Source organism: Amblyraja radiata, chromosome 3 (genome assembly GCF_010909765.2).
Source record: "Amblyraja radiata isolate CabotCenter1 chromosome 3, sAmbRad1.1.pri, whole genome shotgun sequence".
NCBI lineage: Eukaryota > Metazoa > Chordata > Chondrichthyes > Rajiformes > Rajidae > Amblyraja > Amblyraja radiata.
In genome coordinates this window covers 66,076,612-66,100,650 of record NC_045958.1, presented here as the reverse complement: position 1 = coordinate 66,100,650, position 24,039 = coordinate 66,076,612, and the positions used below count along the sequence as shown (strand labels likewise).

Sequence of the window (24,039 nt, the reverse complement as noted above, 5' to 3'; positions counted from 1 at the left end):
GTGGACACAGAGGGATGAAAGGCTTGTTTCTATGCTGCAGCTTTCAATCAACCGATCAATCATCTGAAATCCATTAGCCCGGAGTCCTGAGAGTACCAGATTATCAGAGTTTCAGTAACTAGGGGTCTGACTGTTGCACTCCCTCACTCACTGTCATACCCAATCATTCTGGATGAATACGTTGTTTAATATGAAATAGTTCCAAAATAGTTCCAAAATGCCAACACTGTTTTGCAGAAAAATGTCATGGCCACTCTTCAAAGATTGGTGGTGAAATAAATTACTTGTTAATCTGTTTTATAATGGTAGCTTCAGCAATGGCCCTAGGACAGGTAGAGTCATAGACTCATAGAGTGATACAGTGTGGAAACAGGCCCTTCGGCCCAACTTGCCCACACCAGCTAGACTAGTTCCACCTGCCTGCACTTGGTCCATAACCCTCCAAACCTGTCCTATCCATGTACCTGTCTAACTGTTTCTTAAACATTGGGATAGTTCCAGCCTCAACTACTGTCATCTGCTTAGGTCTGCTTAGGCTTCCTTGTTGTCAAATATTAAACGATGACAGTAGGGCCATGGAGGGGTAGTCTGCTGTGGAACTATGTGTGCCAGACCAGCCTCTTGAAGCTGGAAGGTGGATGTCAGAGCCTCTGGATAGTAGGCGCTAGTTTAGTTTAGTCTATTGTCACGTCTGCCATGGTACAGTGAAAATATTGCTTGTTGAGTGCTATAGGGTGATTTCACGAAAGGTCACTGGATCATAGATCCTCACCCACGTGGACGCAGAATTTAACTGGGGTACAAACGTCACTTCCGGTACATGTTATTGATGCTGGAAACGCGAACTTTCACACCCGTTAAAAACCAAAGATTATAGAGGAGCAAGATAGACCACTCCTCGAAAAACGCGTAGTATGACGTGTGTGATTGTCGACGCCATTTTTTGAGGCATTTTATTGGGCTTCCCCCACACTGTCATGGCGTCTTTATCTAAATCAAAGATCTTATAGCAGAGATCTTTGATCTAAATCTTCACATCACTGCTCTGCTATCAATTGTTCTAATCGTAAATCTAAACGACCCGACCTGTCATTCTTTAGGTTCCCCAATAAAAAAGAAAGGTGAGAAAATATTATTATTATTTTCAGTCGATATTCTGTCGTGAAAATGTTATTTTCTGTTCTCCCATCAACGGCCATTGGGAAACTAGGTTTGTCGGTACATTAGAAAGTTATTAGACTTATTTTTAATAGATCTTTACTTACCATAATAATAAAGACAATTTTAACACTTCTGTACGTTTTTGGTTTTGTTCTTGTAAGGGATTGGTCTCCAAAATATGGCCCGCGGGACACATTGGGCCCAGTGACCACGAGATTTTTTCGAGCTCAGATTCAAGTCCGAGAACGCGGCAGCTGTTACCCGTTATATCCCTCGAATTGTCGAGACATCACAAGCAAAGATCACAAGCCCGCCGTGAATATTATACAACTCTGCTCTATCATCTTTGGGTGCAATGGTGAGCCGGGGGGTTCGGCGGCGGCGGCCGCAATCAAAGATACGAGAGGAGCTCTGCTCCATAATCTTTGGTCGGAATGGGACGGCTGCGCGTTATAATGTGCTATCGTTCCACTCCCTCTCCCCCTTCTCCTTGTCCCCCTTCTCCCTCTCCCTCCCTCTCCCCCCTTCTCCCTCTCCCCCCTTTTCCCCTTCTCCCTCTCCCCCTTCTCCCTCTCCCCCCATCTCCCTCTTCCCCCTTCTCCCTCTCTTCTCTCGATCTCTCTCTCCCCTCTCTTTCGATCTCTCTCTCCCCTCTCTTCTCTCGATCTCTCGCTCCCCTCTTTTCTCTCGATCTCTCTCTCCCCTCTCTTCTCTCGATCTCTCTCTCCCTCTCTTCTCTCGATCTCTCTCTCTCTCTCTCTCTCTCCCTCTCTTCTCTCGATCTCCCTCCCTTCCCTCTCTCCCTCCCTTCCCTCCCTCCCTCCCTTACCTCTTCGTGAGAGTTGGCAGCTCTGCTATGCCTTGGGTCCAAAAGAGGATAGAAAGAAAATACTTAATGGTCTTTGTAAGAAGATTTTAATAAGCTCTTCTACATTTAAGGTAAATTGACATATTAGAGGCAAAAAGCATCTTCAATATACAGGTCTCTCCACACAACTGAAAACAATTGCATTTAAGTGATATATCATCCATTGTTCAGGCATGTAGTTATGATCATCTTTTTTCTTATTAGTTAATCCTAAATGATATCTCCTGTAATTTCAGATGTCAACAGTGGGTCCAGAATACTCGTCGACAAGATCTCCTGCACCGAACTGCAGAGTATTTGTCAAATAACTGCCGTCTTATGTACATTGTGTGAAATTGTGATTTGTTAACTGCACAAAACTAATGCAAATTGCGATATATTTATTATTGTATCTACGTTGGACATTTTGCTCTTTGGTGTCAGAACGCGGGGTGGGAGATTGCAACCTTCACGTGGTCCACCCTGTTTCGACAAATGCAATCAACCCGGTGTGCACAGTCAAATAAGATCAAATAGAACAAGTTGTCCTACAACTTTAGGCTGTGCTCGCCATACGCAAGAAGAAGAAGAAGAAGTGTCAGAACGCAGTCTGAAGAAGGCTTCCGACCTGCAACGTCACCTATTCCTTTTCTCCAGATATGCTGCCTGACCCACTGAGTTACTCCAGCATTTTGTGTCTATCTCTGTTTAGATTGGACTCGTGGGTGGAGATTGCGGCTGGTCTGGTGATCTAGACCGAGGGCCAAAGTCTCAGAATATGGGTCATGATATTTAGTAATGAGACAAGGAGCAGTTTCTTCACTCAAGGGCTGGGAATCTTGGAATTCTTGATCGCGTGAGATGGTGGAAGTCGAGTCCTTGAAAGGAGAGATATTTTTTTTCAAATACGAAAAGGATGAAGGATAATGGAGAGAATGTGGGAATAAGGTGTTGAGGTGCAGGATCAACAATAATCTTACTGATGGTGGTGTGAACTTAGATGGCTTATCCTTGCTTTTATTTCTTACAGAGATACAGCGCGGAAACAGGCCCTTTGGCCCACCGCGTCCGCATTGACCAGCGATCCCCGCACACTAACACCATCCTACACACACTGGGGACAATTTACACTTATACCAAGCCTACAAACCTGTATGTCTTTGGAGTGGGGGAGGAAACCGAAGATCTCGGAGAACAGCCATTCAGTCACGGGGAGAATGTACGAACTCTGTACAGACACGCACCCACTGTAAGGCAGCAACTTTACCGCTGCACCACCATGCCGCCCTTAATCCACTAGGGCACTAGGTTACAATAAACTTCCTACATATTCCAGGAATGCATCTCATAAAAATGGGAGAGGTTTAAATGCATTGTAAAATCTGCTCTCAGTTTCCTAGATCGGTATTGCTCTAATGGCCTCTTTGTATCATTTTCTTTGATTTAAACCATCCATTGTTCTGCATTTAGATTTTATTTTTTTCCCTGTGGATCACAAGGCACTGTTTGTTTCAGGAGTGACTCTAATCTCCAGCGTAATTTGACAAGACAGCCAAGAGGGCAAACACAGGCAGTTCAGATCTGCTGCCTGTATCGCATGAGAGAACAAGAATGAGACCAACTTGTTTTTTGCAGATCATCAACCCTTGACTGATGTTATCAATGCCAATGGTGACTCAAGGAGACTCAACCAGGTGGTGGTTTACAAAGGTCCATGCCCATTGTTCCTCATGGCATACCACCACTCAACAGATCACCTAGTCATAGAGTCTCACAGCGTAGAAGCAGGCCCTTCAGCTCAACTTGCCCATGCTGGCCAACATGTCCCATCTACATTAGTCCCACATGCCTGCATTTGGCCCATACCCCTCTAAACCTGTCCTAACCATCAAATAACCTAACAGAACTGTCATATGAGGAAAGATTGAAAAGACTAGGCTTGTATTCACTGGAGTTTAGAAGGATGAGGGGATATCTTATCATATTGTTTACAGTGTACTATGTTTACAGATTCTGTTGTGCTGCTGAAAGTAAGAATTTAATTGTTCTATCTGGGACAAGCTAGATGTAGGAAATTGTTCTACATGACAATAAAACACTCTTGTTAGATGCAAGGGGATCTTATAGAAACATATAAATGAATAAAAGGACTGAACAAGCTAGATACAGGAAAATGTTCCCAATGTTGGGCGAGTCCAGAACCAGGGGCCACAGTCTTAGAACAGAGGGGAGGCCATTTAAGACTGAGGTGAGAAAAAACTTTTTCACCCAGAGAGTTGTGAATTTGTGGAATTCCCTGCCACAGAGGGCAGTGGAGGCCAAATCACTGGGTGGATTTAAGAGAGAGTTAGATAGATCTCTAGGGGCTAGTGGAATCAAGGGATATGGGGAGAAGGCAGGCACGGGTTATCGATTGGGGCTGATCAGCCATGATCACAATGAATGGCGGTGCTGGCTCGAAGGGCCAATGGCCTCCTCCTGCACCTATTTTCTATGTTTCTGGAACACTCATCCAGCAATCCTCGAGCCCACCAGCTCATCCCGTAGTCAATTAATCAGCTTTTCCATAAGAACATCCACCAGTTCTTCCAAAAGAACGACAATCAGCCAATCTCGATTACCCTCAGCCCATCAAGCAGCCCCTTAATTCACCCAGAAGTCAAGTCAAGTCAAGTTTATTTGTCACATACACATACGAGATGTGCAGTGAAATGAAAGTGTCAATGCTCGCGGACTTTTGTGCAAAAGCCAAACAACCAAACAACTATAAACACAATCATAACACACATATTCTTTTACATAATAAATAATGGAAGGAAAAACGTTCAGTAGAGTTAGTCCCTGGTGAGATAGGCATTTACAGTCCAAATGGCCTCTGGGAAGAAACTCCTTCTCAACCTCTCTGTTCTCACCGTATGGCAACAGAGGCGTTTGCCTGACCGTAGCAGCTGGAACAGTCCGTTGCAGGGGTGGAAGGGGTCTCTCATGATATTGTTGGCTCTGGAGTTGCACCTCCTGATGTATTGTTCCTGCAGGGGGGCAAGTGAAGTTTCCATAGTGCGTTCGGCCGAACACACTACTCTAACACAAGTCTGAACTATTGAATGCTCACTGCATCTCTTTCCATGTCGGCAAGTTAATATCCAGCTGCATGAACCATGTGAAAAGGGAATAAATAGATGCATGTGGTGCAGTGATTTGTGCAGCACTATAGACCTGGAGACCAAGAGGAGTTCACCATTTAACGGAGTTTGAACGGGGGGCTCGAGGCCCCCGACCGAGGAAGAACAAAAGGAAGGGACTTGAACTTTATTTCGCCTTCCATCACAGTGAGGAATGTGTAGGAGTCACTGTGGTGAATGTCCGTGTTAAAATGTGTTTTTTAGTGCTGTTGCTTTTAATTGTATGAGTGACCTGGCCAATGAAATTCCTCGTATGTTGCAAAACATACTTGGCAAATAAAATCTGATTCTGATTCTGAAAAGCCTTTCCCATACTCTTTCCTCTCTTTGATCTTTTTTGCAGTTGACTGCCTTTCTGTACTTGTTGCAAGAGATTGTCGCGGCATCCAGCATCCTCGGAGAATGTAGAATTAAAGGCAGAGGCAATGCCAGTTTTAAAGATGGTTATTTGCCTCAAGATTGGATTATTGTATCTCCAGAACCTCCCCAGAGGCTCTGGGAGACACAAGGTTCAAGAGGGAACACAAAAAGCCTAATTAGGAAGAATATTAAGAGTATGATTTTCAATTAAAATACTGTAATTGATGGAACCTTGCCTTTAAATTGGTTCTTGGATGAAACTCTGATGGTTCTCACATTGTCTCTTTAAATTTACTCTCCTTTTCACACTTGCAGTAAAACACACAGCCACCGCCATTCACAGTGATACTGCCCGGCAGTCTCATAATTACACAGTCAACACAGCCACCTTGGCACCCACACAAAATGATGTAAATAAAAATTGTTTTCCTTGTTTAAGAAGTTCAATTTAGAATTATTTGAAATTGTGGGGGTTGGTACAAAATACTGCTGACCCACAAATGTTGCTATGAGACATTCACATTTAAAAAATCCATGTCTCAAAAAAAGCAAGAAGGTGCCCATATTATTTGACCAACGTATCAGATGAATTTAAATATGTAGGTATGTATGCATTAGTTTTGCTCCTAATTCCCTTTTCTAAATCATTAATATATATGGTAAACAGTTGCGGCCCCAACACCAAGCCTTGCGGCAAAAAAATCCAGAAGATTAGTCAAACATGATTTCCCTTTCATAAATCCATGTTGACTTGGACTAATCCTTTTACTGCTATCCAAATGCCCCATTATTACATCTTTAATAATTGACTCCAGCATCTTTCACACCACCAAAGTCGGGCTAACTGGTCTGTAATTCCCCGTTTTCTCTCACACTCCTTTCTTGAAAAGTGGGATAGCATTAGCTATCCTCCAATCCACAGGAACTGATCGTAAATCTATTGATCGTTGGAAAATGATCATATGTATAAATATATATGTATGTGTATATATGCATGTATGTGTATATATGCATGTATATGTGTGTATATATGTATGTATATATATGTTTATATATGTGTGTATGTATGCATATAAATGTATCCATATGTATGTGTGCATTTGTATGTGTGCATATGTGTGTATGTATGTATGTATGTGTATATAAGTATGTGTGTATATATGTATGTGTATATATATGTATGTGTATAAATATATATATATGCATATATTTATTATTACTATATAATTATATATATAATTGCCTTTATGGTTTATGTATATCATCTTACAAGACAAATGAATTAATAGTGATTATTTAAATCAAAGTTGCTTCTGATCCATGAGAATAAACTTTATTATCTCTAACTTGCCTCTCACACACAGACACACATTCATATAAATATATAAAATATAGATACGTTAAATTTAATTTTGTGCAGTGTGTGTTAAAGCAATACAAGGGAAACTGCACAATACAATGCAAGGGAAACTACGCAAAGGAGGGGGCTGTTCCCGCTACAAGATACTCGAGGATCTTTGCTTTGGATCAAAGATTATAGAGGAGCTCTATAATCTTTGCTTTGGATCTCAGCGGGTGGCATACCGGAAGTCGCGTGTCGCATTAAGAAATGGCGGCCGTGACGTTCCGTCACGTACTACACGTCAGTCCATTGGATTTCGGAGGAGTGGTCTATCTTGCTCTGCTATAAGATCTTTGTTAAAAACCGCGAAAACGGCCCGTTTTTGAGCTGTAAATAACTGTGCCAGTCGGGGTGACCGTGAGGCAGTTATCTTACCTTACAGTCCAGAAGATAAAAAAAATGAAGGTAAAGACAAGAGAGCGCTGAAGGGGCAACAACAGCGGAAGTTGTTAGCGGACATTCGCCGTGGAGATATAAAGATAGAAAATATCGGGAATTATCGCGTTTGCTCGCTGCATTTCATCAAAAGTAAGGCATTATGTTTATCTTTATTAATTTGTTATATAAAAAGTTTTAAAAGTGAAAAATCCATCATTAAAATTGCAAAATCTTCCATGGTTCTCAGGTGGGTTTTAACATGCAAAAAGAAAATGCTTCTGAAGCTACATTTACCATTTAAATAATCGTAAACCATAAATGCATTTTGAAATGAATTTTACTCAGATGCAAGCTGAGGAATGGGATAATTGTCAGCTGTTAATTGGATAAAATCAGGACATTTTATTATTATTATCCAATTAACAGCTGACAATTATCCCATTCCTCAGCTTGTATCTGAGTAAAATTCATTTCAAAACGCATTTATGGTTTACGATTATTTAAATGGTAAATGTAGCTTCAGAAGCATTTTCTTTTTGCATGTTAAAACCCACCTGAGAACCATGGAAGATTTTGCAATTTTAATGATGGATTTTTCACTTTTAAAACTTTTTATATAACAAATGAATAAAGATAAACATAATGCCTTACTTTTGATGAAATGCAGCGAGCAAACGCGATAATTCCCGATATTTTCTATCTTTATATCTCCACGGCGAATGTCCGCCAACAACTTCCGCTGTTGCTGTTGGCACAGTTATTTACAGCTCAAAAACGGGCCGTTTTCGCGGTTTTTAACGGGTGTGAAAGTTCGCGTTTCCAGCATCAATAACATGTACCGGAAGTGACGTTTGTACCCCAGTTAAATTCTGCGTCCACGTGGGTGAGGATCTATGATCCAGTGACCTTTCGTGAAATCACCCTATACAGGCAGTGCGACCCCAAACTCATGCCTTCTCCCCATAACTCCTGACACCCACACTAATTAAGAATCTATCTCTGCTTTAAAAATATCAATTGACTTGGCCTCCACTGCCTTCTGTGGCAATGAATTATGCAGATTCCTTGTTTTATTATGCAAATTCCTCCTCATCTCCTTCCTGAAGGAACGTCTTTTTATTCTGAGACTATGATCTCTGGTCCTAGACTCTCCTACAAGTGGAAACCCCCACTCCACATCCACTCTATCCAGGCTTTCACTATTTGGTAAGTTTCAATGAGGTCCCACCTCATTCTTCTGAACTCCAGCGAGTAGAGTCCCTGTGCTGTCAAACGCTCATTATATATTTACCCTCACATTCCTGGAATCGTTCTCATAAATCTCCCCTAGACTCTCTCTACCGCCATCACATCCTTCCTAAAATATCGTGCCTGAAATTATGCAGAATACTCAAAATGAGGCCTGACCAGCGCCTTCTAGAGCCTCATCATTACATCCTTGTTTTTGTATTCTCGCCCTTTCGAGATAAATGCTAGCATTGCGTTCGCCTTCTTTCGTACCGATTTGACTTGCAAATTAACTTTTTAGGAATCCTGCACCTTCCCTCCCAAGCTGTCCAAGTCCTTCCCTCCCTCCCTCCCAAGCTGTCCAAGTCCCTCCCTCCCAAACTGTCCAAGTCCTTCTGCCCCTCACGTATCTTCGTATAATCTACAAACCTGGCCACAAAGCCTTTAATCCTCTCATCCAAATCATTTATAAACAACGTGAAAAGCAGTGACCCCAGCATCGACCCCTCCGGAACTCCGCTAGTCACTGGCAAAGATCTGCTATAGGATCTTTGGTCACTGGTAGATATTTTAATTATTTGAGTGGCTTCAGGGACAGATCAGAGAACAATTATCTGCCACTTTCAAATTGCAATCGGAAACTATTTCAAATACAAGTCTGCTGGTTGGTGGAACAAAAGGCAATTCCTTGAATACAAAATAAAACATTGAATTGCCCGCCTATTCAAAACGCAAACCCGGAAGTGAGGCTCGAATCTGTGACTTGAACATGGTTTCAAATTTCTTTTGAGACTGTTTTGAAACTCATTTTTATGATTACTATGGTCCTTCATATAAAACACATTTGTCCATTTGAAGTATGCCTATAATTTTGAATTATGCATTGCACATTTCATTGGCCAGAATATCCAAGATGTGTGGACTCAATTATATTATTAGTTATGGGGCACATGAAAGGGAATTGTCTTTCGTTCCACTAACAGCTTTCAGGGGATTCTATGTGGAAGCCTTCCCTACAAAATGTTTGCATCGACACAGAACTTGAATGTAATATTTTGGTTAAAAAATTGTCGGCAAGAACAAAATAAAAGGGAAAATGCAAGTTGTAAACAAATTTGATATTCCAAGAAGCAGGCGCAGTAACTTTCTTGAAGGGCGATTACCTAATTTTGCTTTTTCAATCTCGTCCAATTTATTGTCATATGCACATGGTGAGCTACAGGTGCATTGGAAAATCGTGTTTGAAGCAGAATCACTTTCACATAGACTGAGAGCAACACGCACATATTGCACAAGACAAATTGCACATAAAATTTCGAAAAGAGTGCAAAAACGTATTTACCCAAAAGGAATAAACGAATCAGTGTACATACAAAATGAAATTTGATGTTACGTTGTTATCTGCACAGAAGTGGGCGGGGGTTTATTAAGAGGCCCGCGTCTCGGCCAGGAATTGGGCTGTTGCTCTCCTCTTGGTGTAACTGGGGCCGGCCGTCGTTTGTATAGATCCGCTAACGGATCTTTGGTCGTTAGGGCTCGCGTTCCAATGGCGGCGGTCGTTAGGGAGGGTGCGGGGCTCGAGCCGGCTGCGGGCCCGGGCCCGGGGCGCGAGGTGCGGATCCGCGGGGGTCGCGGCCGAGGCTCCGATCCTCCCTCTGACAAGTGGGAGAGCGGATCGAGGAAGCAGCCGAGGAGAGGCCTGCATGGCGTGCAGGCGCCGGCACCGGTATCAGAGGCGGCAGCCTGGCCGCTAGTGGCCGTCTACATGCTGCTGCTCTGGGCTGCAGTCCAGCTGTCACTGCAGCAGCTGGTGTCCGGGCCGGTGCCCGCCAATGGCGGGGACGTCTTCAATGCACCTAGAGCAAGGTAAATGGCTTCAGGTTTACAACCCGCTTGCTTGTACCCGTTGCTCGATGACTATGCATTTCCCTATTTGCACAAAGTGAGGCGCGACTATGCTACTGGTTCCAGTTGGACATCAAGCTGTGGATCCCTTTGGGCCACTAAATCGGTTGGACATCGAGCTGTAGACTCCACTGGGTCACTGCAATTGAGAGGCCCCATTGGGTCACTGGTACCAGTTGAACGTTGGGCCATGGACCCCATTGATTCATGTTTTGGAATGGTGTTTATTCCCTTCTGAATACTTTGTCCTTCCAAAGGTTGGGTTGTTACAATGCCATCCAATTAAAGTTTTCACCTTTAAGGGGGGCCACCATTGATATGGAACTATTCTTTGGTAATATTAATGCTTTGGTCTTGGTGCCTGATATACTAAAACATAGAAAACTTAAGTACAAGATCAGGCTCTTTGGCCTTTCTTGGTATCAGTGCCAAATATGATGCCAAGATAAACTAATCACATCTGCTTGCACATGATCCATATCCCTCTAATTCCCTACATATCCACATGACCATCAACAAGCCTCTTGAATGTCAATTCCGGGTCCTTGAGAAACTGATGGAGCCTGTGTTTTCTCTGTAGGTCCTGTCATGAATCTGGAAGTGGTGGGTAATTAGAGTTACTGGCAGTTAAAAGGAAAACAGAGCAGAATTGAAGCAGCATTTAGAAATCTACAGGCTGCAAACTGATTAATACATCTATTCACGTTTTTTATTTTAGTTAACTGTAAGGAAATAGTTACACTGAAGTAACAACAAATAGTAGATTTGTAAGTGTCTGTGGCTTACTGCTGGAGGGAGACCTTGCCATTGAAAAGTCTTTCACTTAGTCCTTGGGAGGTGCAGGGCATTTCATCTTGTCATTGAAGCATTGTTGAATCTGGCATCTTCTGAGCTGAAATAGGAGTGAAAAATGGATGATTATTCATTTAGAAGACGTGTTAGCTAAAACTTTCATATCTGCAATTTTGCTTGTCAGACTACCACCAGCAGATTAGTAAAAGTGAAATAGACTGGTGAACAGTTAGATTATTTGCATAATCTATATCATCCTAAGGCCTAAATATAGGGTTACTATCATTGTGTCATATAAGGGTTTCTAGTTTAGACACAAAATACTGGATTAACTCAGCAGATCATGCAGCATCTCCCGCTGAGTTACTCCAGCATTTTGTGTCTATCTTTGGTATAAACCAGCATCTGCAGTTCCTTCCTGCACAGTTTCTAGTTCAGTTTATTATTATGTCACGTATACCGAGGTGCAGTTCAAAGCTTTTGTTTGTGTGCTATCTAGTCAAAGAAAATACTATACATGATTACAATCCAGCTGTCCACAGTACACAGATAAAGGTTAAAGGGTACAACATTAGTGCAAATTAAAGTCTGATTAAAGAAAGTTCAAAGATCTCCAATGATGTAGATTAGAGGTTAGGACTACACTATCGCTGATCAGAGGACGGTTGAGTTGCCTGATAACAGCTGGGAAGAAACTGTCTCTGAATCTGGAGGTATGCGTTTTAAAACTTCTGAACCTCCTGCCCGATGGAAGAGGGAGTGACCAGGGTGAGACTGGTCCTTGATTATGCTGCCGGCCTCGCGAGGCAGCGTGAAGTGTGGACGGAGTCGTTGGAAGGGGGGTTGGTTTGCGTGTATTCTTGACTGCATTTCTTTAATAGTGAATATGAGCTGGTTTTGTCAGTGTCGACTTCATCAGCTGAATTGCTTGTTGAGGCTTAAACAGGAAGAGTAATCTTGTGTGTAAGATATATCAAAACTTTATTGAGCAATTATTGTTGTGGAAGAGTGTTTAATTTCCCTTGGAGTGCTGTTCCCCATTTTTGGATCTGTTTTCAAATAGAACAGTTACATTTTGTGTGATCCTGAACAGTGAAAGGCAAGCCATTTAATATCAAGGGAATGTGTTGCAAGAATGTTTTCTCTTCACTTGTGCCCTAGATTGCAATTCTAACAACGATTAAAGGAGTGTGCAAAAATGTTGAGCTCCATTCTATTGCTTATTATTGGCAGCCTTATTTTTACTGCTGAATGTGGGAATATAAAATCATTGCAAGCATGGTAATAATGTTTAATTTTGGATGGGTGATGGGGACAACTGAAAATAAAAAGAGAGAGACACAGGGAACTGGAGATGCTTGGAAAAAATAGACAGATTAGAGTTGGAGCACTAATTCATTCTGAATTAGGTCCTGGAAACTGGTCGCATACTGGTACATATCCCTTGTATTTTATAAAAGACATGCAGCTGGTACAAAACTCTGTCCTCTGCAGCGATGAAATGGCGGTAATACGACTTACTGTGGCAATGTACGGTGGGTGACTTTGAGAGTTGATGCAAGGCCGCAAGATGGCTGCTCTGTGCTGAGATATGGGGCTCGGGATGAATGAGGCTATGGCTGGGGACAAGCAACAGTGGCTGCTCTCTGTGTTGATAGACTTCCTGGAGCCTTCGTTTGCTCTCTGACCGATGTCGGCAGGACCTGCTGCAGAGCTCTCTGCAGCCTGGCTATTTTATTCTGATTGGCTCAGTGGGTAGAGCTGCTGCCTCACAGCGACGGTGACCCGGGTTTAATCCCGACTACGGCTGCTGTCTGCGGAGTTTGAAAGTTCTCCCTGTGACCGCGTTGGTTTTTTTCCCAGTGCTCTAGTTTCCACCAACATCCCAAAGATGTGCAGGTGTGTAGGTTAATTAGCTTCTGTAAATAGTTCCTAGTGCACAGGATGCAAAAGTTGAATACCTTAGAGCTAGTGTAGGGGTGATGGATAGTCGCCGTGGAGTCGGTGGACCGAAGGGTAGGTTTCCATGCTGTACCTCAAAAATGAAAAAAGTAAGGGGCTTATGAGTGCATGCAAGGTCTAAGTGGTCAGTCAGCACGTGGAGCAGGTGCTATCAGTCCTGAGTGATGTGCCATACCCACTGTGTCAGATAGGGTGCAACCGTAAGTCCCATGCCTTGGTGCTGCAGCGAATCGTCCGATCAGCAGAGAAGGTTATTGGCTGCAACCTTCTCTCCATTGATGAACTGTACACTGCAAGGGCCAGGAAGTGAGCGGGCAAGATCATCTCTGACCCCTCTCACCCTGGCCACAAACTCTTTGAATCACTTCCCTCTGGAAGGCGACTCCGGACTGTCAAAGCTGCCACAGCCAGACATAAAAACAGTTTTTATCCACGAGCAGTTGCTCTACTCAACAGCCAAAAATCTGTAGCCTCCCTTTGATCTGGTATTTTGTTGGTTCACATGCTTGATCAATGACGTTTTATTATTAATGTTTTATTATTATTAACGTTTAGTGTTTTCTGAGTCATTCGTAACTGTCACTGTATGTCATGTTGTTACTTGTGGGCGGAGCACCAAGGCAAATTCCTTGTATGTGAACACTTGGCTAATAAACTTACTTACTTAGGGCTACACTGCTCACTCCCTTTATCCACGCAGCAGTAGCCCTTGCAGGCAGCATTAGCAGGTGCCTCCATGGCCGCCCGAAGGGGGGGTGCGTTGGGTGCGACCGCACCCCCCTTCCCCCCAGAGTAAGAAAAAATCCAGAGGAAAAAAAAAGAATCAAGAATCTATCAATCTCCTCCTGAAAAATGTCCATTGACTTGACCTCCACAGCTGTCCGGCAATGAATTCCACAGTTCACCACCCTCTGACTTAAGAAATTCCTGCTCATCTCCTTCCTAAAGGAATGCCTTTTAATTCCGAGGCTGTGGCGACTGGTCCTAGACTCTCCCACTAGTGGAAACATCCTCTCCACATCCACTCCATCCAGATTTTTACCAGGCTGGGACAGACGGCCACAGCTTCACACCGTGTCCCAAAGCTTGTGTCCTGTCCTGCATCACCCAAGGCAGCAGAGACGTTATAAGAGAGGGCAAGCACCGTAACAAAGTAGCTCACGATGGTTTGGGTAACATTCAGGAATGTCGATGCATGTCACATCATGAATATTACTGAAGAACGGTCTTGACCCGAAATATAATCTATACCTTTTTTCCAGAGATGCTGCCTGACTCACTGAGTTACTCCAGCACTCTGTGACATGTCATCTATCCATGTTCTCCAAAGATGCTGCCTGACCCGCTGGGTTACTCCAGCATTCTGTGAAACGTCGCCTATTCATATTCTCCGCAGATGCTGCCTGACCCACTGAGTTACTCCAGCACTTTGTGTCTATTTTCCCTTCACCCATCTGCCCAAGCCCACTCTCCCCCCTCCTTTCTTATGTTCCTTTCCACCCATAAACCTCTCTCTGCCTTTACATTTCACTCCTCATTCAAATCTGTTCTATTTATCTACATGCATTTTTCTTCTTAACTTTTTAGTCATAGAATGATGCAGTGTGGAAACAGGCCCTTCAGCCCAACTTGCCCACACCGAGAGCCATGCCCCATCTAAACTAGTCCCACTCACATGCGTTGACCCTTATCCATCTAAATCTGTCCTATACATGTACGTGTCCAAATGTCTCTTAAACATTAGGATAGTCCCAGCCTTAACTACCTCCTCTGGCAGCTCGTTCCATACACCCAGCACCCTTTGTGTGAAAAAGCTACCTCTCAAATTCCTGTTAATTACTGAAATATTGGTCATAAATTTGGTGCAAAAATGCTCCAAAATAAGGCTCAGAATGCATCAGAAAGCATCTAAAACCCCTTAAGCGGGCCCTGGACCCTGGCGTCGAGGGACTTCACGCTTCGCGCTCGTGATGTGCACAGCGCGCACATTATTTCACATTAAATTTTTTGTAATCCTGTCGTGGAAAGCTTCGTACGGGCCTGGCCTCATGCAAATGCCATGGGGCAATAGTATAATTTGAGCTGTTTCATTGCTACAGGGCTGCCACCTGAGCCCTCACCAGCTCTCTGTGCAGCAGCAGTATAAATAATACATGCCCCCCTCTATAATGCTGCAATGGCCTCTTTCGATTCTTATGCCCCTGGTGCACCTGTTGCCAGGAGTAAGTCTTGAGTGCTAACTGATGTACCAGAGTAGCCCGTTCAAAATGTATTCGAACATGCATTCAAAATGTACATGAGAAGGGCGATGCAGGATGTTTTTGCCACATTACTTTAGAATAGTAACGTTTTTTGCATGTAATCAGATAACAAATCCTTTTTTTAATAAATAGGAAATATCTCCAGGATATCACTGATTTTGGAGCCAGGCCTGCTGGGAGCCCTGCCAATGAAATGCTGACGGTGACCTACCTCCTGGACCAGATCCAAAAGATCAAAGCTGAAAGTACAGCAAGGCACAGCATTGCAGTGGATGTTCAGAGACCGACTGGCTTTTTCAACATTGATTTCCTGGGTGGTTTCACCAGTTACTATTCTAAAATTGCAAATGTTGTTGTGAAGTTGGAGCCAGTAAATGGAGCGAAGCATGCTGTCCTTGCAAACTGCCATTTTGATTCTGTGGCCAATAGCCCAGGTATTTATTTATGCACGTGGTGAGCTACAGGTGCATTGAAAAATCGTGTTTGAAGCAGAATTTATTTTTGTATCTTCTTTCTATCAATTTCTCTAAATAATTTAGTGATCTGTGTTGTGTTTATATCCAACCAATATTATTGGAATTGGTATTCCATGCATAAATCTACTGTGTAAGGAGGAACTGCAGATGCTGGTTTAAACCGAAGATGGACATAAAAAGCTGGAGTAACTCAGCGGGACAGGCAGCATCTCTGGAGAGAAGGAATGTGTGATGTTTTGGCTCGAGACCCTTCTTCTGTTCTCTGACCTCATGTCTTAGAGTCGTACAGTGTGGAAACAGGCCCTTTTGCCCAACCTGCCCATGCTGATCAATATACCTCATCTGCACCAGTCCCCCCTCCCTGCATTTTGCCCATATCATTTGAAACCTGTCCTATCAATGTATCTGTCCAATTGTCTTTTAAATAATTGTTATAGTACCTGCATCAACTACCTCCCCTGGCAGCTCGTTCTGTATACCCACCACCCTTTATTTAGTTTATAAACAAATTTGCCCATCAGGTTGTTATTAAATCTTACCCCCTCACCTTAAACCTATGTCCTCTGGTTCTTGATTTCCCTAATCTGGCTCAATAGCATTTATCCTATCTATTTCCCTCATTTTTATACACCCCCTATGAAATCGCCCCTCAACCTCCTGCTCTCCAAGTTCCTCACCTGCTCAACTTCTCCCTATCGCTCAGGCTCTGGAATCCAGGCAACATCCTTTTAAATCTTCTCTGCACACTTTCCAGCTTAACAACATCCTTTCCAATGTAACATCAAACCATGGAGCATGGGATGGGGCAACGTTTTGTTTGTCTGGCCTGTAAATTGGGGGTGGGGGAGAAATTTAAGACCAAATGATCAGCAAATAAAAAGAGCTTCTTTTTGTGAGATTGTGATAGACAATGAAGCTTAGCATGAAGCTGGCATTAATTTCATGAACATAGGCTTCTCTTGTTCTTTTAGCGGTTATCCAATGATACAATGTGGCTTTGGTACTATAATCAGCAAACAATACTTATCCACTTCCACTAATTCCATTAACACGTGCTTTTCAAATGGCCTGGTAAAATTATTTGCAACTTTCTGCAAACGTGCTTGATTTCTCTTTTCAAGGAACCTGTGTTATTGAACCAGTTTCCTTCCATAAAGGCAGATTTAGACCTCTGTTTGAGTGGGCAGAAAGATCTCAGTGTGCTGCTGTCAATAAGCCTTGTGGCTAGAAGGCAAAGGGAGCTGAAGTAATGTTGATGGAGCTCCACTCTCAGAAGCCAGGGACAGAGCTGTTTACTCGACCAGCCTATCTACCACCAGCCCCTGCAGACAACCGCTCATGGGCCGAAATCCTGGGGGGACGCGTGCTTTGAGAGTTGCGGGACAATCTCCCCCTATGTTTTGTAATCTGGACTTTCTCAGATGCTTTCTAAGGGCTGAATCGGGTCCGTTCGCGGGGCTTTTCAGCGCCCGGCGCGATTTAAAATCAAACTGCTGCATCGAGGCGATCGAGGCTCCCGATGTTGAAGCCCCCGCCAACCGAAGAAAGCCCCCGCGAACGGGCCGATTCAAGCCCTTCGATTCGGGGCGGACCAAGCTGCTGTTGCTGGAGTTCGGAGTCGGTCACCAACCAGGTCAACTTCCGATGTTACCGTCCACAGGGCCCACGGCCAAAACCTTGTGTGTGTGCGTGTGTGCGCGGCCGCCAAGAAATTGTGTCCCCCCCATGTTTTGATAGCAATTTCCGTGCCTGCAACCACTGCATGTTCTTTTGATTGTTCTATCTGACTCATTTGTGTGAGGTTGCTTAGTTCTCTCTATTGCATGCCATGTAACATTGGTGTTGGTTATTACTGTCACGTGTACTGAGATAGCACTGGAAACGTTGTTTGACTTGTATCCATTCAAATCATACTATACGTGAGTACAATGGAGCCAGACACAAATACAACAGGGTAGTGCAAGGAGAAAGATACCAGAGTGCAGAAAATAACATAACAGAGAAAGTGCAGATAAAGTGTCCCCAAAAAGCCAAGGATTACTGGTCTTAATGACTACAGGCCTGTTGCACTGACCTCTGTAATCATGAAAACCTTTGAAAGATGTGTGCTGTCCCATCTGAAAAATATCACGAACCCTCTGCAGTTTGCATACCGGGCCAATAGATCGGTGGATGATGCAGTCAACCAAGGCCCGCACTTCGTCCTCCGCCAGGGGACCCATGCAAGGATTTTGTTGGTGGATTTTAGCTCTGCATTCAACACCATTGCGCCAGAGCTACTACACTTCAAACTCTCCCAGTTGACTGTGCCTGAACCCCTCTGTCAGTGGATCATCAACTTCCTGACAGACAGGAAGCAGCATGTGAGGCTGGGAAAGTACATCTCGGACCCGCTGACCCTCAACATAGGAGCACCGCAAGGATGCGTACTCTCCCGTCTTCTTTACTCTCTCTACACCAACGACTGCACCTCCACAGACACCTCTGTCAAGCTTCTCAAGTTTGTGGACGACACAACCCTGATTGGACTGATCCAGGGTGGGGAGGAATCTGCCTACAGACAGGAAGTGACACAGCTGGCGTCCTGGTACCATCGCAACAACCTGGAGCTCAATGCTCTTAAGACAGTGGAATTGATAGTAGACTTTAGGAGAGCTCCCTCTCCCCTCCCCCCACTTACCATCAACAACACCACAGTCACATCTGTGGAGTCCTTTAAGTTCCTTGGAACCACCATCTCCAGGGACCTAACATGGGGGGCTACCATCGACTCCACAGTCAAAAAGGCACAACAGAGGATGTACTTCCTGCTGCAGCTAAGAAAACACAGTCTGCCGCAGGCAATGATGGTCCAGTTTTATACTACCATCATAGAGTCTGTCCTCACCACCTCCATCATGGTCCGGTTTGGCTCAGCCACCAAGCATGACATCTGGAGGCTGCAGCGCATCGTTCGATCAGCTGAGAAGGTTGTTGGCTGCAACCTTTCCCCCCCCCCATTGATGAACTGTACACTGCAAGGGCCAGGAAGTGAGCGGGTAAGATCATCTCTGACCCCTCTCACCCTGGCCACAAACTCTTTGAAATACTTCCCTCTGGGGGGCGACTCCGGACTGTCAAAGCCGCCACAGCCAGACATAAAAACAGCTTTTTTTTCCACGAGCAGTAGCTCTACTCAACAACCAAAAGTCTGTAGTCTCCTTTTGCTCTGGTATTTTATTTTATTCTTCACATGTTTAAATTGTAATGTTCTATTTTTAAGTGTCTACTGTATATCATGTTGTTATCCTTGCGAGTAAAGCACCAAGGCAAATTCCTTGTGTGTATATATACATACTTGGCTAATAAAGTTTATTCAATTCAATTTTTACAAAATGTACAAGGGCTGCAATGAGATAAGTTAGAAAATTGTGACTGCTTTAAAATATAAATAGTCCCATGTTGTTATGGATTTGCTGACTAACTTTTGGATGATTAGTATAAATACCAGCATGTCAAATAATTCTCTTTAGTGAAGAATGACCTTGTTACTTCTCTTTTGGACAGGTGCCAGTGATGATGCAGTCAGTTGTGCAGTTTTGCTGGAAATTCTGAATGTGTTGTCCAAGTCTTCATCCCCTCTGCAACATGCAATCATATTTGTTTTCAATGGTGCAGAAGAAAATATTTTACAGGTGAAATGTAGTGAAAAATAGAGAACCAAAAGTAGAGGAATGTTAAATCTGCTTGATTTTGAATGCATCAACCAGTTTCTGTCTTTTTTCTCGGCAGGCAAGCCATGGATTTATTACACAGCACCCTTGGGCTAAGCTAATAAGGGCATTTGTTAATCTAGAAGCTGCTGGTGTAGGAGGGAAGGAGCTTGTTTTTCAGACGGGTAATTATTTATTTTATTCAGGTTGGATGTTGGGTTAAACTTGGCTTCCAGGCTTATTATTTTACAAGTTTTAAAGAGGAAAGAAAGCTAGAAAGTAATTGAAGCAAAATTCTTTGGATGCTGTAAATCTGAAGCAAACATGGAAAATGCTGGAAGCACTCAGTAGATTAGGCTGTGTTGTAGAGAGAAAGAGTTGATATTTCGGGTCAAGGATTCTACATTTGAACAGTGGATGCAAGAAAGCAGGTTTGGGAGGGTATTCCACAATTTAGAGCCTTGGCAGTTGAAGGTACCATTGCCAATGGTGATGAGATGTGATTTAGGGCTAAGCAAGGAGGAGCATGGAGAGTTCCAGACCTTGAGCAGATTAGAGAAGGGGTGAGACTGCAGACTGATCTGAAAGCAGTCAGCTGAAGCTCCCTAATTGTAAATAAGCAAACTGTACAACCTGGAGTTCATGATCATCTTTAATCAGTACCCATATTATAGCAGGTCGTTAGTTGTTAGTTCATCGTTACCGCTTCCAAGACTGACCTGTATAGGATGTGGGTATTGGTATAAATCATACAGTAAGGTGGGGTTAGTGGACCAATCATCTACTATGATTGGTTCACATGCAATAACCAATCTACACTAATTAAATATTGCCAATCTTTCATGTATAGCAGGTAGGGGTGGGTGTATGGGTGTGAATCTGGAACATTCCACTCCTGTTTGCTTGCTGGAATGACTGGCTTTCTTTGACATTCTGTTATTCTCCATTTGAACTCAAAGGTCCTGAAAATCCCTGGTTGGTCCGGGCGTATGCACGTGCAGCAAAACATCCTTTCGCGTCTGTTGTTGGTCAGGAAGTATTTCAGAGTGGGATCATTCCTTCTGACACAGACTTTCGAATCTATCGGGACTACGGCAATATTCCAGGTAAAGTGTGTTTCTCTGGTGATTTCTCAATAAAATGATTGCAACGGGGCAGCACAGTTGGGCAGCAGTTATGTTGCTGCCTTGCAATGCCAGGGACTCGGGTTTGATTTTGACTATGGGCGCAGTCTTACAGAGTTTGTACATTCTCCCTGTGACCACGTGTGTTTCCTCTGAGTCGTCCAATTTCCTCCCACAATACAAAGATGAGCAGATTTTGTAGTTTAATTGCCTTCTGTAAATTGTCGCTAGTGTGTAGGATAAATAATAATAATAATAAACTTCATTTCCGACTCAAGGTCCAGACAAGGGACAACATTACATAAAAATGCATTGCATATTAAAAAAATCATAAAGTACATATAAAATCTTAGTATATCACTTATAAAAGCATCATAAATTATATATATTAAAAAAGATAGAACTAGTGTACGGGTGATCATAGGTTGACGTGGACTCGGTAGGCCGAAGGGCTTGTCTCCACGCTGTATCTTTAAACTCTGGTATTGCTGGCTTTGTAAAATATCGAGAGTTTAATTTAATCTTTCAAACTAATTTCTCATGTACATTTTTTGCATGCACAGTGTTGAATCAAGGAGTTGGGTTGTGCTTTGCAATTGTGTGAACTTAAACTAAATACCAGGGAATGGAAAACAATGGTTTTCAGTTCCCACTGTGTTTGTTTCCTTTCCTGAGCATTGTGAGTGGCAGCTTGGTGGTATCCTGTAGGTCAAATGTAAATCCAGATGCCTGGGACGGGGATTGGTGCTACACATCTTCTGATAGCTGTCCAAAGAAGGATTGTAGTTGGAATTTGCCCACACTCTACTTCAAAATTTGAAGGTGCATACCTTTTTATAGGAGCGTAACAGTATATGTAACTATGAAAAATAGTGTCTTTAACAATAAAAAATATATAAAGGTCTTGGCCCCAATCACTAGTGAATAGGTAGCAAATTGTCTGTTCTCATGATGGAATCATTTGACCCAATCTTTTGTAAATTATGAATTCTATAGATAGATGGAACGTAGACCTGTATGGGCTATGACAAATGGAATACATATTTGCAGAGGCCCATAAGTCAGAAAATGCAAAACATCACTATATCATAACCATATCTCTGTAATGGATGGCATCAAAAGCACATAGACTGATGAGAAAGAGCAGTTGCTAAGAACAAAGGAACGAACATAGGAATATGTGTGGGAAAATGTTGAGTTTAATAATATGTAGGGGTGTCCATAAGACCGCCCAGGGACAGTCTGTGGAGTACAGGAATGTACCATTTGGCCCACTATGTCTGTGCTGGCCATTATGCCAGTGTAAACTGCACATCTGCCTATTCGTGGTCCAAATTCCTCTATTTCCTGCTTGCTCATCAAGTTTCCTGTAAAGCTTTTTACATTGCAAATGATAATTGAGATTCTGATCTTCTTTCTTACCATTGCTATAAATCTATTTGTTTGTATTGTCTATCTGCGTATCCAGAATTGTTATAGAACTTTGATTTAATTTATTACTTATTTAATATTGTAATGTAGTAATTTCTATTCTTGGAAAGAAATTCCATAATACCAAGAAATAAACTGGCATTAGTGCAAGGTCTGGCTACTGTACAAACTGCCGAAACTGAACAAACAAAAAAATTAGTAGGTAATTAAGATTGCATTGTAGTTTCTATGTTTGTTGCTTTTTTTAAACCAACAGATTCATTCTCTTACAAAAATATTTCCGTGTAAATAATTTTCTTGAGACCATATAATTGTGTATTTTATTTTTTAGGAATAGATTTGGCTTTCATTGAGAATGGTTACATTTACCATACAAAATATGACACAGCAGACCGAATACATTTGGACTCCATTCAGAGGGCTGGTCAGTATTCTGGGACTTTTAAAATAAGAAGGACTTTGTGTAACATTATGTTTGTTTTATAGCCAAGTTTTTCAAGACTAACTAATTATAAATGCATGTTTATCTTTCTATTAGCTGCAGTTGATCTATTGGAAGAGAGTTATTGCATTTGGCTCATATTTTCCAAAGGAGACATCAAGATTTATACCTTCATTAGGCCCTTTCCAATAGCTTGCAAGGTTTTACAATGCAGATTGTTGGATTGTACCTGCATTGGCTCTTTGGAAATGTGTAACCTTTCTCCACATTCTTCAAATATCTAACCACTTTTGAAAGTGGTTATGTTTTACTTTGTCCTATCTGGCATTCTTTAGGGTGATATCTTGTGTGTATTATTTCTTTAAATTTGATGTTCTATCATTGTTTGGTGATGTATCCAACAGGATCTGTTATTCTGCAATTTCTCATGGTAGGTTGCCTCCTCGGTATCTATTTGCTACTTCTATTATAGGTTTGAGCTAATGTTTCTGTTAATTGCAAATAATGTAATTCTCTTTATTTGGTAATAGTGCAACATATCTCAGGCGTAATGTTGCACTATTGCAATTGCACTGTAAATAGCACTGCAAATTGCCCCTCGTGTAAGAAGATTGGTGGAATCTGTGGATCTGATGGAATATAGGGAAAATGGGATTAACATGGGATTAGTGTAAATAGGTAACTGATAGTAACTGATGGTGTGCTGAAGGGCTTGTTTACATGCCATACCTTTCTACAAATCTACTTGTATAGTAATATTTAATGTATGTTAAGTTTAAAAAAAAAAAGTTTATGTTTATTCACTTGCAAACCTTGCATGCAGGAGAATATAACAATATTAATTTCCAGAAAAGCAATTTGTAGCTATTCCTCATTGCAAAATAATTTCTAATTTTTACTTATTTTTTAAATAATGCTTGTATTTTTGTGTTGCAGTCAGCAGGTTTATATTGCTCTGATTTTGATGCTTCAAGTTCTCCTCTCAGGGTCTGAACATTTTGTTCACACTTTGCCCCAAGCATTCTTACATCAAACCTGTGATAGATTTTTAAAAAGCTGCTCTGTTCTGCCTCGCTAACGTGACTTTACGCTTTTTTTTTTTATGGCCTTCCTTGTTGAGATCTTTACTGTCCGTAGCCTTTCAGCGGGGTTGAGTTATGTTTGGATGAAAGCCAAATTCTGGAAGTCAAAGGACTACCAATGGGGCAAAGAGGCTGGCCATTCTTCAAAGATTAAACTTATCAGTTGTGAGATGACTGGATGTTATTGTAACTGAAGTAAACTTAGTGTACTTGTTCTGAATTGTGCTGCAAAAGGTTAAAGATAACTACCAATTAAGGATGATTTTCAAATGTGGGGAATTAACAATTTTGACATCAAGTAAAACCACAGCCCTG

At 42.4% G+C, this 24,039-nt stretch overlaps 1 protein-coding gene across 1 annotated transcript in view; it reads left to right on the top strand.

The window, feature by feature from the left end:
• Nucleotides 1-9,950: 9,950 nt before the first annotated feature.
• Nucleotides 9,951-24,039, top strand: part of ermp1 (endoplasmic reticulum metallopeptidase 1) — a 43,293-nt gene continuing 29,204 nt past the window's right edge. Inside the window, exons 1-7 of the mRNA XM_033017959.1 lie at nt 9,951-10,050; nt 10,083-10,423; nt 15,610-15,911; nt 19,500-19,627; nt 19,725-19,830; nt 20,605-20,751; nt 22,532-22,624. Coding sequence (XP_032873850.1) covers nt 10,104-10,423; nt 15,610-15,911; nt 19,500-19,627; nt 19,725-19,830; nt 20,605-20,751; nt 22,532-22,624 — 1,096 coding nt within the window. The 5' untranslated portion in view covers nt 9,951-10,050; nt 10,083-10,103. The remainder of the gene's footprint in view (nt 10,051-10,082; nt 10,424-15,609; nt 15,912-19,499; nt 19,628-19,724; nt 19,831-20,604; nt 20,752-22,531; nt 22,625-24,039) is intronic.